The sequence below is a fragment of the Neolamprologus brichardi genome, chromosome 12 (assembly GCF_056152115.1).
Source record: "Neolamprologus brichardi isolate AB-2024 chromosome 12, ASM5615211v1, whole genome shotgun sequence".
In the NCBI taxonomy this organism is placed as follows: Eukaryota; Metazoa; Chordata; class Actinopteri; order Cichliformes; family Cichlidae; genus Neolamprologus; species Neolamprologus brichardi.
Window position 1 is genome coordinate 9,323,657 of NC_142115.1, and position 17,167 is coordinate 9,340,823.

The 17,167-nt window shown below is 40.1% G+C and overlaps 1 protein-coding gene across 1 annotated transcript; it reads left to right on the forward strand.

The window, feature by feature from the left end:
* The first annotated feature begins 1,652 nt into the window (after positions 1–1,652).
* LOC102790394 (C-X-C motif chemokine 10) lies at positions 1,653–2,294 on the forward strand. The gene is given in 5 exon segments (XM_087848814.1): positions 1,653–1,704; positions 1,823–1,912; positions 1,915–1,948; positions 2,033–2,110; positions 2,231–2,294. Coding segments are annotated over 5 exon segments (318 nt in total).
* The last annotated feature ends 14,873 nt before the right edge of the window (positions 2,295–17,167 follow it).

Below are 17,167 nucleotides of genomic sequence, written 5' to 3' on the forward strand. Positions count from 1 at the left end.
AACTGACAGCTATTATTTGTTATTATTACCATGTCTCAGTTCTTTTCACTTAAAGTAGCAGAAAGAAATGTGGTAACATCTGTGTTTACAGAGAACATTTTATTCACGAGGCTGTAGATTGCAACAATTGTTCTAACACTGTGTAATAGGGCTCAGTGTTGGTTCAAATTGTCTGAGCTGCTTCAAGCTTTACTTGTGAAGCACACACTGGCTTACTAAAAATGGTAACTAGCTAGTACTGCTGGCTATTTTTCTAAGCCAAGATGATCTTAAAAGAGATGCTAGCATTAGCCATGTTAGTCCGTTACCTTCAACAGGTGGTCAGGCTGTCCACAGGTACACACTTGGAGTTTCAACTGCATAGTCCCTTCATCCTTCATATATCTGTGTTAGAAAGAGTGTAAATAGGTTCAATGGTCTTTGTACATACAAAATTCAGTAGTAATTAGGAGTTTTTTCTAGGCATTCATTAAAAATATATACCTTAGTCGCCAATACTAGTACACTAGTAATGGTTTGAGACTTCCATGTGTGAAACTCTTACTAGTTTAGTCAGACTGCTTGCGTAGAAATCTACAGACTTGCAATGATTTGAAGTTGTGAAAGCTCAACTGGATTTATGACATGTTCATTTAGTTCTGCCATAGTGCCTTCTATATGGCATGACATCCTACTTTTGAAATAAATAGCATGCTACAAATTCTTCATAATCTGCAAACTTTCTTCTCATTTCTCGATTTACATGAAAATTATTATTATTTTGGATGCACTCGGATGTGTGGATCCAACTTGATTTTTTTCAAAACACAAGGCCCTACTTTCATCGAGTTCATTCAGAATTTAACTGAAACATTTGGCACGGTGTTTTCCTCAGTCTGTTTGAGTTTCACATCACTTTTCCACAGAAATCACTGGTGATAATTTGAAATAGGGACACATACTGACAATACAAAAGCAATTGCTCTGGGATGTAATCTATGTGAATGTAAAGTTATGACTTAGCATTCTTGTAATTTCCTAGCTAACTAGAGACTGTGTGGGTTTGTATACAGTGTACAAGTGGAAACATTATACAATATTTGAATGAATGAAGAAAAGTGCATATACTGCTAGTCATGGAATAATAAGTTGATTTTAACAAAATTAAAGAAACATTTTAACAGCTATTTAAGACATTAAAATACCCTTTCCTTTAATGGTGGCCATTTATAAAACAATGTCTATTCTTGACTACCCACTATAAGTCATGATTAGACTTTGTATGTCAGTTACACATGCTTTATGGAACATGCATGTTGTCCATCAGCAATTAAATGCACAGCTCAAAGATTCTCTCTCTTAAAAAAAAATTGTCATTTCAGTTACTCATAACTGGACTCATTTTAAAGGGCTTGCAGAAAGGGAGTCATGTTGTTGTTTTCTTTCGTTGTTTCAAAGCTATGGGTGAAGTCTATGATTCTGGGAAATGGGCTTTGTAGAGGGGAAAAAGAAGAAGAAGAAAGTAAAAGCATTCTGGAAAGTGAAATTAATGTTGCAAAACACCTCTTGGGGGTGGGGCCACTTGTGCAGGCAGCGTGCTGCTTACTTCACAGCATCAGGAGCCATACTCAAGACAGAAACTGTGAACAGCGGATCTGCCTACAGCCACAACTATGAACTCAGTCACTGCCTTCATTGCCTGCCTGCTTATCCTAGGTGCACAAGGTACTGTGAAAATCTTATTTTTTTTTTTCCTTCTTTGTTTCTTTTTTCCCCCTTCATCCTGTTTATGGATATTTTGGCTGCTGATCAACGGGTAATGCTCTTGTCTTTTCCTATACAGGACAACCAGCCAGCAAATCTAATAAATGCAAGTGTTACAGTTACATTGGCAGAATCAGCCCAAAGCTCATCAAGGCTAAGCCAGTGATACACTACCAAGTATCTTCTGTCCACATACAGAAATCATGTGAGTCCACAAGATGATCTGAGGCACAATTCTGCTGTGTTCTCCAGCTCCTTTCTAATACACCTCTTTTTAAAAATCTTTCAGTGTTACCACAAAAGCAGATATGAAGAAGTGTGTGAGTCCAGAGTCCACACTTGGACGACACATTCTAAAAAATCTTACTTACTCAAACTTACTTAAAAAAGTAAGTCAAGTTCAGAATGACACGCACGCACAACTCTGTGTGAAGATGACAAACTAAACGTCTGTGTTGCTTGTCACTAATAATCTCACTTGTTTCTTCAGGCAAGGGAGGAAAGGAGCTGTAAAGATCACGACTGCTGGTCAGAGTACTGCTGCGATCTAAACAATACACTGCACGACCTACCAGCTGCACTCGTGAAACACGGTTGTTGAACTAGAAGAACTCACAGCAAATACAAGACAGCCAATATTCTTTTTGGTTACTTTGCCAGTTTTGTTCCCATGTGTGTTTGTGCCTATATAGTCTGGACTTGAACTTTTTTACATTTTTGTACATATGTTTTTTAAATAAATACCAAAATAAAACTCATGTGATGGGACTTTCTGTTCTTTGTGTCTTGCTTTGTTTCCAGTGTATCAACATAAGACAAACTAAACTCTTACACATATATTTTTTAGGATTTAAAAACAGTTTTAAAGTTTTCTTTAATCTGGGAAAAATACAAACTGAGTGATAATTCCATATTGAAACAAATGAGCGTACTGTGTGTGCAACAGTAGTGCTGGTCATAGCTGTTAGCTAACTGGGTGAGGGTGTCATGAGTCTGTAGCTCTGTCCACCGGGTTATTTAGTTTTAAAGTAAGTTACAGCCTGCCTTTTGGAGGGCTTATATTTCACTTAACACTATCTAATATGCATATCCACATAATTGTGGATTATTATAATCATGATAGAAAAAAACGCATTGTGTTTTAAAGAAAATACATTAAGAAAAAGATTATATTAGATTTATATTTCAAATATGACAAAATGCTGATTTTACATCACCCAAATTATTGTATCTCTACAGTTTAAACATTTAATAAGATTTTGATGATTATTGATTGATTATGCCTTTAATTGTCACTTGCAGTGTTACACGTACATGTTACCTGCAGTGAAATGGGACCCCTTCCGACCATACATACAATGCCCTTTCACCTAGTTGTAAGCAATGGTCAGCAATCCCCAAGCCGACACAGGTGATCTTGAAGAAGTAGGAGGATAGGGCAAAGAGTCATACACCATCTTGTTATTTGGGTGAATTGGGTAAACCGCTTCCATTAGTAGTCGATAAGCCAGCTCCAATCAGCAAGAACCCCTTTATCATGGTTCCGAAAAGGTAGATGTCCTACATCGAGATTGTTGCCAGGCACATGACCCGCCACTTCTTCCAGCCGTCCATCGTGTATCCAGCCAGAAAGATTCCTGCAGGACAATCAGGATAACCCAATCCCAGGCTTCTCATCAAGAAGATGGTGTCATTTGCATTAAGAGACCACTTGATCAAATCCATAATTTCTTGACTTATAGAACAAGATGGAGAGAGTCTCTGAGAGTTAGACAAAACTTGACAAGGACAAGAAAAACCAAGCAGGAAAGTTAAGGGAGGGAAGACCCAAATGCCAAGACCCAAACAAGAAGAGAACCTTTCTGCCTTGCACAGAGTTGATAGTGAAACAAACTGAATCATTATAAATAAATTATTTTATATTTATTACTTAAAAAAATTCTCAGTACTTATTATTATACGACTAGGAATAAACAGTAAGGGAATGATTCTGGATCAGCACCATGATGAAAACCTGTTGCTATATATACAGTATTTTGAAAAAAGGTGTACAATGTCACACTATGTGCATGTGCGTGTGTGCATGTTTTATGTGTATAGATTTTTCAAAATTATTACTCATGATATAACATTCTCCAGACATGCCATGTAAGGACATTGGGAGTAAACAGTGACAAAAGGAGCTATGTGAGGCTGCTTAAGGCATCGGATCACTCTCCAGCTGGATTAAAAAGAGTACAGGTAAAAATACACATGTACCAGTTGTTGCATTGCAGAGTTAAGTATAAAACAATAACAAACATAATTGCAATGTTTTGGTTCTATAACATTTTCTATCATTACTTTATTGTGGATTGGGTGCAAGAGTTGTTAAGTGTGGATAATTAAATAATAAATTAATGCAATAGCAAATTGTGCCTTGTTCTCAGATGGACAGCATATGAAGAGTGATAGCTCAGATGAGGAGATGGAAGGAGGAAGAGAGGCAAAGAGTGTGTCACAGGCAGAGCCTAGTTTATTTCCCACAGTTTTTTTAACCTCTTGCCTTATGATTCCAAGCGCTGTCACTAATCTTTGCATTTTATTATTATCTCATAACACTTCTTTAATCAGCTACCATCTCTCCTATGGACATTTTATGTCTACTGTCTCAGATCAAGACCGCAGGAGCAGCAGCAACCCTTCAACAGCAACATTGTACCCCATCAGATAAAACATAGGCTACGTTTGCATTGTCCCCACCTTTGGACAGTGATATAGTATGATGCTATTCCATATTAGATTCTTGATGAATGTGGTTTGTTGTTATTCAGCCTGGTTTCTATGTGTCCCTTTTTAACTCTGAGCACCTGCCCCTTTAAACATCCCTGCATATCTATATCTACAGTTCAGTTCATCCTTGAACACTTCTCCCAAAGAGAAAATTATGACCATGTTTTTCAGTTAGCCGCCATCTAGAGATTGACCTCCAACAACATTGCACTCAAAGAGATTTCACATCATTCTACAGTGTCAGAAAAAACAGTTTCACACTTTAATGTTCACCCTCGCTCTCACTATCCTCATCTCTGTCCCCTCCTCAGCCTGTAACAGGGGTAACTGCAATTTAGGAGATTCACCTTCTTTTATCCTACTCACTTGCATGGGATGAAGCAACAGCCACAGCACGTGAGTATGGCAACAAAGGTGGATATGGACATTAACAAAGATACTATTATTGCTTTATTCTTACCAAAATGACTACTAAACCAGTCATCCAAGGGGTTATTTATGCCCCCCCTTTCTCAGCCAAGAGCATGTCCAGGGCCATTCTATTCTGCCAGGCTGTGAATCTCTCAACTTCCTTATTAGCTCTTGGGTAATACACTGAGGATCTCAGATGTTGGATTGCCCTGCTTTCAAGAAAGTCAGCAAACTCAGCAGAGTGAAATTGAGAGCCATTGTCACTTATCAATGTGTTTGGATTCCCTTCATGAGAGAAAACTACAGAAAGGAATTGGATGGAACAATCCAGCTGCTTGAGCTGCTTTGTTCCAGTGGAATGGACAGTCTTTAGGTAGGACCGTTCTTTTGACTCAGAAAGCTCAGAGTAGTTTGACGTTGACATTTGTCAACATTGAAGTTCAGCATTGTTGATTGTGTGCATCACAACACGCAGATTGGCCTCATGTTCATCTTCTGATATATGATGACATCATCAATATAACATTGCACTCCTTTTTGGCCACTTGACACCATGTCATCATCCTTTGAAACACTGCAGGCACCGAACTCAAACCGTAGGGGAGTCTGCAGTACTGGTACAGTCCTTCATGTGTAATGAAAGCAAAGAGCCCTCTACTCTCTACATGTAGTTTCAGCTGATGGTAGGCGGATTTAACATCCAGAGTGGAGAATACGACAACTCAGACAATAGGTCCTCAATAAGTGGCAAGGGATGACTGTCAACAACCAGCGCTTAGTTAGGTTCTCTCAAATCAACGCACATGTGTATGCCACCAGTCTTCCTTCTAGTGACTACAATCGGGGAGACCCATTAAGATACATCAATTTTCTCTATGATTCCATGTTCCTCACGGTTCTTGAGTTCTGTGGAAACGGCATCACGGACTGACAAGGGTAAGCATCGACGTTTCTGCTGTATTGGCTTCACTCCCTGGTCGCACCTTTACTTCGTGTATGAAGTCCTTTGCACATCCGAATGCAACTGCAGTAAGTGGGCAGAGATGAGGTTTGTGGAAGTGTAGCACAGACCTTGGGACTCTCAAGGACTAATTATTCCCCTTTTATGTGTAGCTGGAGGGCAGTCACTAAGTCCATGCCTAGTATGGATGTCTCTATTCTCACAATGTAGAGATCTGTGGAGGCACTCATGCCATTGTAAGTAAGATCAGCTCTAAGACATCCTAATGCATTCAGTTTCTCTTTTGAATATGTAATAAGCTGAGTAGCAGGATTACTTAACTTAACTGAGCTGGAATTTATACTGTAAACATGTTCAGGCAGTATAGAAACACCAGACCCTGTGTCTATTCGTAGCTTAACAGTACATGCCTATACAGTATTTGGTACAGTGACAGTAACAGTGCACATCAGTTTAGATTTGCAGTTAAAATGCACATGTGTTCCTTCAGGTGATGGGCAGATTCTTTCTGCCCATCAAAGGGATGGACAATAGCTTGGTTTAACAGAGTGTGTGCATGCAAAGCATGATGTCATGGGCAAACCAGCCTGCAGCTCCATCTGGAGTCCAGTCCTCCCATCCTCAATCTGCCCAGAACTGGTTCTCCTCTTCTTTCAGCCCTTTGGAGTTTCCAATTGGGACAGTCTTCCTTCTAGTGTTCTCTTTTTCCACAAAAGTGGCAGTGTTTGAGGTTGATGGGTTTGTCTGGCACAGACCCACCGCTGGAACGAGACTAGGGATGGGTATCGAAACCCAGTTCTTGTTGAGAACCGGTTCCCACTGTTTCAATTCCTTGGAATTGTTTGCCATTTTTGCAAACAATTCCATTATCGATTCTAGTCACCCCGAATGAGGTCACCACGTTCAAGGCGTCATTTACTAAGCGGCTCAAACGCTCAAAAGTTTGGTTATACTTTACGAGAATGTATGACGACAGGGCAACTTGCAATACTTTGCAAGTAGATATTTCATTTAAGGGAGGAAACACTACGAATATGCAAAAGCATTTGCTCACAAAACACGCAATGACCTTAAATGAATGCTGTGTTTTTAATTCCGCTCCGGACTCATGAATCTCAACCCAGCAGCAGCGGTAACGTTTGTACGTCCTCTCCCGTTAATGCGGCAGGTAAATAATCAACTAACAGTGCATATCATGTTAGCGCGATCTGCCTTATTACAAAACCTGTCATTACTGTGCACTGCATTTAGGTGACCATGATGAGAGAGACAGACAGAAGCTGTGTTCCAAAACGTCGGCTGCATCCTTCGGAGGACCTGGCCTTCGCGGTCTACGTGGGCTGGGTCCTTCGAAGACCGAGAAGGCCGGAAGTGCGAGGCTGTGAAACGGAACGGTCTAGCCTCCAGATTTGTGTCACCGCTGTCTCGGTGGAGTTTAATAAACTTGGCCGTCTGCTCCTTGCTATCTAAAATATAACAGGACACTGGCGTAAATTCTCGACCGTCTCACACTTCTGTTTAATCAGTTTTATGTTTGACGTTTATTCAGCTGTGTGAAAATCCCGGAGGAACCCACCAGATAGATTAATAACGTTTTATTTACTCTAATAATCTAATAATCTAATAACTTTGATCTCAGCCAAACCGATTTACTCTGGAACAAATAAAACACCGAAAAAAAGGCAAACAATTACATTTTTAAGTTCACCGAGTGACTTATATATCATGTTTAACCTGAGTAGCGAAAGAGCGGGGATCTGAAAACGACGAAGCCGCGATTCCGCTGCTCTCGCCGGCTCGAGTGACTACTGAACCCCCCGGCTTGCTATCCAGCGGGTGGCTAACAGACGTCTCCAAAAACGTCGGCGCACTTTTGCAAATATGCGATGTCTTGATAAACCAAGAAGATATTTGAAATTTACACAGCTTCTTTCTCGCCTGAAAATATGTTAAAAGTTTATTTTGTGACCCAGAAAGAGTAATAAGACTAATTTTAAAACTTAGCAGAATTCTGGGATATGGTGGGCCACGAAGGACACACCCGACCTATCCTTCAAATTCAGGGAAATGAAGGACGCATTTGTCGGCCGCATTTGAGGGAGTTGACGAATTGGTTGGCTCAGATGCTGGCAGTTCTCGCTGCAGTCTACCGTTAGTGTCTCCTTTCAGGCCAGGATATACAAATGTCACCGAGCAGTGTCTAAGTTTGTGGTAAAAGGCTTGCACCCATTTGCACCCAGAAGTGTGAGACGGTCGATTTTCAGTAAGTGAATGTGTTTAATTGTAGGCAGGGACATTACTGGATATTCTTGTGTAATTGCTACAGAACAATTTATGTTATACTTTGTTATTGCTACAGAAGAATATTTATTTTATTATTTTACATTTACAATTTTTTTTTCCTGGGGACCCTGTGACACCCCATTGAAGAGCCATAGGCTGGATCTCTTAAGGATCTCTTAAGATCTCACTGTTGGGTTTGTAAGGCCATGTTGCTCCTAAATTTCTATCTTGTTCAAAGAGAAGATATAAAACAAAGTTCTAAGCTAATCGACCTTAGTGTTCTCCTTTTTTTTTAAAAAAAGAATCGATAAGAGAATTGATAAAGAATCGAATTGTTAAACAGAATCGAAAATGGAATCGGAATCGTGAAAATACCCATCCCTAAACGAGACAATTCTACTACAACAGCAAAAACAAGACACAAGTCACCAAAGTTTTTGTGTTACTTGTGCACAAGGGAGAGAACTGTGACGAGTGCCGTTCCTTCCGCTCGAACACCAGTCGCTCTCGTCTGCTCACTCAAAACACTGTTCTCTATTGAGGTTACATGAATATGCATAAGTTCATTAACATATGACGTCTTACATAGGCATACATGTGAATAAAGAATACCTTGTCTGTGCGTTCGTGTAGGTGTGTGTGTGTGTGCGTGGGGGGTTAGGATGTGACCCTGTGAAGACTCCCCACACCTGCTGGCGCCAGGGAGTCCAGCAGTTCACTCGAACAGAAGGCTCTTACACAAACAGATATACGTGTGTTTGCTATACCACATATCAGCAAGAGAAGATACAACCTCTCTCATGACCCTAGGAGGTGTGTGATCTATGCCAGAACACTGAAGAGGAGTGAACGTACTCCCCTCTTCACGCTACACAGGGTTGTTACAGACCTCCTAGGATGAGACACTCTTTCAATCTACAAACGACTATATACTTCTAAGCATAAATGATTATATATTTCTAAATACAAATGACAATAATAAAATATAAACCCAGGTCACTCTATAGTAGACACGCACAGCCTCCTCTCCCTCTGCCCTGTCCTCTGTCCTTTCCTCTTCCTCTGCAACCCATGTTTCCACTCACCACGGCACCAGCATCAGCGCTGCATTGTACAGGTCGGTACTTTGCATCTCTTCCTTTGCTGTTTTCTTTGTCTCCAGCCTTTTCTGGGCATGTCAGGTCTCAGTCTTTGGAAAATGTGTCCACAGAGCTGACTCTCATTAGGGTCATCTTCCACTTCGGTGGCTTAACCATGCCACTATTGGCTTTGAATGTTCTTTGCAGGTGTTTAATTTAACCATGTTAACTTTGTCAGGGAAAGCCTGTCAAAAAGCAACAGTCAGGTCAGCTATGGCATTCCAGTAATCCTAGTTGTCGCCATGTGTCCAGGACTGTGTCCAATATACGTTCTTAGGTATATTGATTCTATTACCCACATCACCCACTGCATGAGTATGTGAGTGGGCTGAGCAGCTCCTTTAGTCAGAGACTGAAACACCCTCGCTGCAGGAAGGAGCGCTTTCGCAGATCATTCATCCCAACAGCAGTTAGACTCTAACTCCTCAATCACGATGTCATAAGTCACTGGACACTGTGAACATCCACGGTCACCACTTCATGCATAATGGACCTTCCATGTGTATGGACATGTGCAGGTATACATGTCTGTATATGTATACATATGTATATTAAGTGTGTACATGTGTGTGTGTACATGTCTATAAATAGGAATAGTAGTGGTACAATAGCTATATCAAGCTATATAGTTTATGTCTTTCATATTTCCAACTATATCCATAATCACATACTATGTATGCTACCATTGTATATAGTGTATTATCTTACAATCCTTTAAACATCTGCCTGCCTACTAGACTGCATTTGGGGTCCTCAGGCATTAATTCGATTTATGCTGTTATCAGTGTTTGCATTGATAGCATGGCTGTCGTGTCATATTAATGTATGCTCTCGGTGTTTGCTGATATCAAACTGTGGTATGAGGACCACTGTGGGTTAATCTTTGTAGTGATACTCACTTTTTTTTTCATTTAGACCTGGTTTAATTCTGGTATAGTTGAATATTTGTATATAATCCTCGCAGCTGTCAGACTCTATAACAGGGGTCACCAGCCTTTCTTAAAACAGAGCTAGATAAAATTGTGAACAGTTTGGTTCATCTTTAGTTATATGGTTCTATCTAGCATATTCTATCTTGATAAGCTATGTCTTATCACAGGTTAATTTTTCAAAAATATTAACATTGATTTAAGCAAGGAAAGGGCTACATGTCAACATACAACTTTATTTCTATTAATGTCTTACTTCATTCCTACCTGATTGACATGTCTAGGAATTATGAGTGATTGGCACACTGTAGTGGTAAAAGTTGCTACCAATCAAATTATGATATGGTAAAGTTAAAACAAAACACAACTGACTGTTTTATATTATATCTAATATATATTATGTAATTATCCTTATAATTACAAAATGTTTTATGTAAGATTTATGTTTTATAATTTAAATCTGACATCACAAAAGTATTTTGGAATTTGAATAATGTATTTTGTAACTGCAGTACACATAATACTAATTTTGAACAATTTTGTCCAGGTTCCTTGCCACCGGGGACTGCTTCAGGACCATCAATTCAATTCAATTCAATTCAATTCAATTTTATTTATATAGCGCCAAATCACAACAAATGTCGCCTCAAGGCGCTTCATAGATACAGAGAAAAGCCCAACAATCATATGACCCCCTATGAGCAAGCACATTGGCGACAGTGGGAAGGAAAAACTCCCTTTTAACAGGAAGAAACCTCCGGCAGAACCAGGCTCAGGGAGGGGCGGCCATCTGCTGCGACCGGTTGGGGTGAGAGAAGGAAGACAGGATAAAAGACATGCTGTGGAAGAGAGACAGAGATTAATAACAGATATGATTCAATACAGAGAGGTCTATTAACACATAGTGAGTGAGAAAGGTGACTGGAAAGGAAAAACTCAATGCATCATGGGAATCCCCCGGCAGCCTACATCTATTGCAGCATAACTAAGGGAGGATTCAGGGTCACCTGGTCCAGCCCTAACTACATGCTTTAGCAAAAAGGAAAGTTTTAAGCCTAATCTTAAAAGTAGAGATAGTGTCTGTCTCCCGAATCCAAACTGGAAGCTGGTTCCACAGAAGAGGGGCCTGAAAACTGAAGGCTCTCCCTCCCATTCTACTTTTAAATACTCTAGGAACAACAAGTAGGCCTGCAGAGTGGGAGCGAAGTGCTCTAATAGGGTGATATGTTACTACAAGGTCATTAAGATAAGATGGGGCCTGATTATTTAAGACCTTGTATGTGAGGAGCAGGATTTTGAATTCAATTCTGGATTTAACAGGAAGCCAATGAAGGGAAGCCAAAACAGGAGAAATATGCTCTCTCTTTCTAGTCCCTGTCAGTACTCTTGCTGCAGCATTTTGGATTAACTGAAGGCTTTTCAGTGAGTTTTTTGGACATCCTGATAATAATGAATTGCAGTAGTCCAGCCTGGAAGTAATAAATGCATGAACTAGTTTTTCAGCGTCACTCTGAGACAGGATATTTCTAATTTTAGAGATGTTGCGCAAATGGAAGAACGCAGTCTTACATATTTGTTTAATATGTGCGTTGAAGGACATATCCTGGTCAAAAATGACTCCAAGGTTCCTCACAGTGTTACTGGAGGCCAAGGTAATGCCATCCAGAGTAAGAATCTGGTTAGATACCATATTTCTAAGCTTTTCAGCGCCGAGTACAATGACCTCAGTTTTATCTGAGTTAAGAAGCAGAAAGTTAGTGGCCATCCAAGTCTTTATGTCTTTAAGACATTCCTGCAGTTTAACTAATTGGTGTGTGTTATCTGGCTTCATGGACAGATAGAGCTGGGTGTCATCTGCATAGCAGTGAGAATGTATGCTATGTCTTCTAATGATGCTGCCTAGGGGAAGCATGTATAATGTAAACAGAATTGGTCCTAGCACTGAACCCTGTGGAACTCCATAATTAACCTCAGTGTGTGAAGAGGACTCTCCATTTACATGCACAAATTGGAGTCTATTAGATAGATATGATACAAACCACTGCAGTGCAATACCTGTAATACCTACAGCATGTTCTAATCGCTCTAATAGGATATTATGGTCAACAGTATCGAATGCTGCACTAAGGTCAAGAAGGACAAGCACAGAGATGAGTCCACTGTCAGAGGCCATAAGAAGATCATTTGTAACCTTCACTAAAGCTGTTTCTGTGCTGTGATGAACTCTGAAACCTGACTGAAACTCTTCAAATAAACCATTCCTCTGCAGATGATCTGTTAGCTGTTTGACAACTACTCTTTCAAGGATTTTTGATATGAAAGGAAGGTTGGAGATTGGCCTATAATTAGCTAAGACTGCTGGGTCTAGAGATGGCTTTTTGAGTAAAGGTTTAACTGCAGCCACCTTGAAGGCCTGTGGTACATAGCCGATTATTAGAGATAGGTGGATCATATATAAGATCGAAGAATTAATCAATGGCAGGACTTCTTTGAGCAGTTTTGTAGGAATGGGGTCTAAAAGACACGTTGATGGTTTGGAGGAAGTAATTATTGAAGTTAACTCAGAAAGATCGATTGGAGAAAAAGAGTCTAACTTAATATCAATGGTACTAAGAGTAGCTGTAGATAATATTACATATGTGGGATGATTATTGGTAATTTTTTCTCTAATGATAAAAATTTTATTTGTGAAGAAGTTCATGAAGTCATCACTAGTTAACGTTAAAGGGATGGTTGGCTCAAAAGAGCTCTGACTTTTTGTCAGCCTGGCTACAGTGCTGAAGAGAAACCTGGGGTTGTTCTTATTTTCTTCAATCAGTGATGAGTAGTAAGCTGTTCTGGCTTTGCGGAGGGCTTTCTTATAAAGCAACAAACTATTTCTCCAGGCTAAATGATGATCCTCTAAATTTGTGACACGCCATTTCCTCTCCAGATTACGAGTCATCTGCTTTAGGGTACGTGTTTGAGAATTATACCACGGGGTCAGGTACTTCTGATTAGAGACCTTAGTTTTCACTGGAGCTACAGTATCCAGAGTCGTACGTAGTGAGGAGGTGAAATTATTAACAAGATAATCGACCTCTGTTGGGGTAGCGTTCAGATAGCTGCTCTGCTCTGTGTTGGTACAGGGCATTGACGATGATAACAGTGGCTGGATTATATTCTTAAACTTAGTTACAGCGCTTTCAGAAAGACATCTACTTTGATAAAGTCCACTCTCCACTGCTGCGTAAATTATTGTAAATGTAAATGTTATCAAGAAATGATCAGACAGGAGAGGGTTTTCAGGAAACACTGTTAAATGTTCAGTTTCTATGCCATATGTTAAAACAAGATCTAGAGTGTGATTAAAGTGGTGGGTGGGTTCTTTTACATTTTGAGAGAAACCAATCGAGTCTAACAACAGATTAAATGCCATGTTGAGGCTGTCATTTTTAGCATCAACATGGACGTTAAAATCACCCACAATAATTATTTTATCTGAGCTCAGAACTAAATTAGATATAAAGTCTGAGAAATCAGACAGAAACTCTGTGTAAGGCCCAGGTGGACGATAGATGATAACAAGTAAGACTGGTTTCTGAGTTTCACAGCTGGGGTGGACAATGCTAAGCATCAGGCTTTCAAATGAATTAAAAGTCTGTCTTGGTCTTTCATTAATTAATAGACTGGTGTGAAAAATTGCTGCCACACCGCCCCCTCGACCTGTGCTTCGAGATTTCTGGTAGTTAGAATGACTCGGGGGTGTTGATTCATTTAAACTAACATAATCATCCTGCTGCAACCAGGTTTCTGTAAGGCAGAATAAATCAATTTGTTGATCAATTATTAAGTCATGTACTAACAGAGACTTGGAGGAGAGAGACCTAATATTTAATAATCCACATTTCACTGTTTTACTCTTTGGTTCAGATGTGGATACTGTATTGTTCTTTCTTTGTAAATGTTTAAGTTGTTTGTTGCTGGTTTTTAGTTTGTTTTTTGTCTTTTTGGAAGCAGACACAGTCTCTATGGAGATGGGTTTTTGGGGGGGTAGCAGGAGGAGAGAAGCTGCAGAGAGGCGTGTAAGACTGCAACTCTGCTTCCTGGTCCCAACTCTGGATAGTCATGTTTTGAGGGGTTTAATAAATTTGTCGATATTTCTAGAAATGAGAGCTGCTCCATCCAAAGTGGGATGGATGCCATCTCTCCTAACAAGACCAGGTTTCCTCCAGAAGGTTTGCCAATTATCTATGAAGCCCACATCATTTCTGGGACACCACTCAGACAGCCAGCAATTTAAGGAGAACATGCGGCTAAACATGTCACTCCTGGTCTGATTGGGGAAGGGACCAGAGAAAACTACAGAGTCCGACATTGTTTTCCATCGCGTTCAGTTTCAGAGTCGGTGTGTCCACGGTGTGCCAGATCACCCCCAGGTAGCGACGGCCATCTGGGACTGTCTAGTGGACGACTTCATGGCTGTGTCCTCACCTGGAGACTGGTGGTCCATCACAGAGGGATTCCAGGAGTCCTGGAACTTCCTTCTCTGCTGTGGAGCTCTGGATGGGAAGCACGTCCAGACAAAGGCACCCCATATATCATATAGGAGACACACACATTGATATACACTAATATACACTACACTACACTATTTATTCCATTTCTTTTTTTGTGGTGCCCAAATTTATGCACCTGCTTGATTTTGTTTAAACAATTGTTGCACACTTTTTGTAAATCCAGTAAACTTCTTTTCACTTCTCAAATATCACTGTGTGTGTCTCCTGTATGATATATTTAACTGACATTTTTTTATTGTAACAGCCAACGATTTATACAGGAAAATAATGACTATTAACAAGATGGCCCAAACTTTTGCATCCCACTGTATTAGTATATATTGTCATTAGTATAATATGAAATAAATTCTACATGTGTCAAGTCGTGTGCCAACATTTGCTGTGTAGTAGAACTGAGACATTAGTCATTATAAAAATTTATTTGAAATAATATTAAAATTCTCACACAGAAAAACATTAAACATAAATATATAAAATATAAGTATTTACAGAGAGACAGGAATAAAAAGGACCCAGCTGCTCTCCAGAGCAGGAACAAGGCTGAGGAGGAAATGCTCCATTGGAGACTGGTGTGGCCTCTTCAGGGACCAGGATGGCCAGCTCCACCGCCGATGGACCGCCCTGGGACCCGTCCCTCATCTGCCTCGGAGCTGTCCTCCTCTGTGGGCCTGTAAAACACAGCACAAAACACAAAGAAATGAGAAGGCTGCTACTAGATTTTAATTTCAACATTGAAAAAACAAAAAAACAAAACAGGATATAATCAGATTGGTTGTAGATATTTAGTAAAGGTGATCACAAGGGAATCCCACCGAGTAAGGCTGGGTCATATCATACTATTGCCGACTGTCAAGCCTTTGAGTCACCGAGCAGCTGAATAGGGGAATAATGTTGACGCGCCCGCTGTTCAAAACGTAAGTCAAAGTTCCAGGTTAAAAGTCCTTTATTTGTTATCAAATCCTTAAAATCCGTAGAAAAAACAGTGATCAAAAACATTCTAAGCTTGAGCGGTCAGCAAAAGTCGGCTTCCCCCATCACCCACTCATTCACAAAAATTCCCTCGGGACGTGAACAGGTGATATAGCAATCACTATTACTATTACCGACACCACGTGACCCAAAGCTACGCCTATCCACAACACATACCATTCACAGTAATACCGATATAATGTTCGGCAACGATAAGAAAATGAAATATCGCGATAGAATATGGGTAAAACGCACATGCGCAGTGCCTTTGTTTTCATATGCACATGGCGGAAAAAGCATGCCGGCAACGGAGAATGAGAAGGGCGAAAGCGGATTGTTGAATGAAACTGATGAATTAGAATTGGTTTGTAAAAATGCTGCAACTTCAGTGGTGTGGAACTGGTTTAGCTTTCGTCCGTCAGATACACAACAAAGCACTAGTTTTGGTAGCGCATGCTAGCGGGCCGTCGTTATTACCATGTTGTTTGGAAAATACGGCACACTTAAAATCAATCCTTTGATTTTTCTGAAAATCGACAGTGCCCCTTATAATCCTGTGTGTCTTATGTATGAATTCTGGTTGTGTTTACTGACCTCGAAACGATTTTATGTGGTACACGGCGGTCGAAAATCTGTCAAATGTTTTAGTACGACTTTGCTAAGCTACGAACCCGCACCGCATGATGGATTTTTGGAAATTTGCATTTGCACTGTTAAATTTTTATATAACTTTAATGCACATAAAAAAATGCAGTTTAAATACATTGATGTTTTTTTTCCACTAATAAAGTTGTGGAGTTGTAAAGTATTTTGTCTAGCGTCAATTATATCGTCAGTTATATCGTTATCGCAAATTTTCAAATGTATATCATGATAAACATTTTTGGTCATATCGCCCTGCTCTACCACAGAGTACAAAGCTATCAGTGCTTGCTGTACATCTGATGCTACAATTGCATACCTGTGGGTGCAGCAGCATGACCAATTGGCTGGTCCCCTGGAGGGACCAGGGACCGGGGAGCCAGGAGAAGCAACGGGGGGTGCTCTGCTGCAGAATCAGTTGGTTCTATCAAGACAATATTAAATGTTAACAGGATGAATACAATAATCATAGAGAAAGTATATACAGTGTTCCCTCATTTATTGCAGCAGGGGTTATCAGAATAACTAGCCCCTCACCACGCATTTTATACACTTTTTTCCCCACACACATGAACATTAGTCACAGTTCTCACAAGTTGATTCTCAAAGTGCAAACCTTTGTAGATTGCAAAACGTAAAAGTATTATTATGCCGCGTTTTGTCTTTATCTACCTGCCACTTTCGTGCGCCTTTTTCCCTCGCAGTGCAGGTGTCTATTTCCGAATGAAGGTCATAGTTATGGGTGTTTTTGTGCTGTTT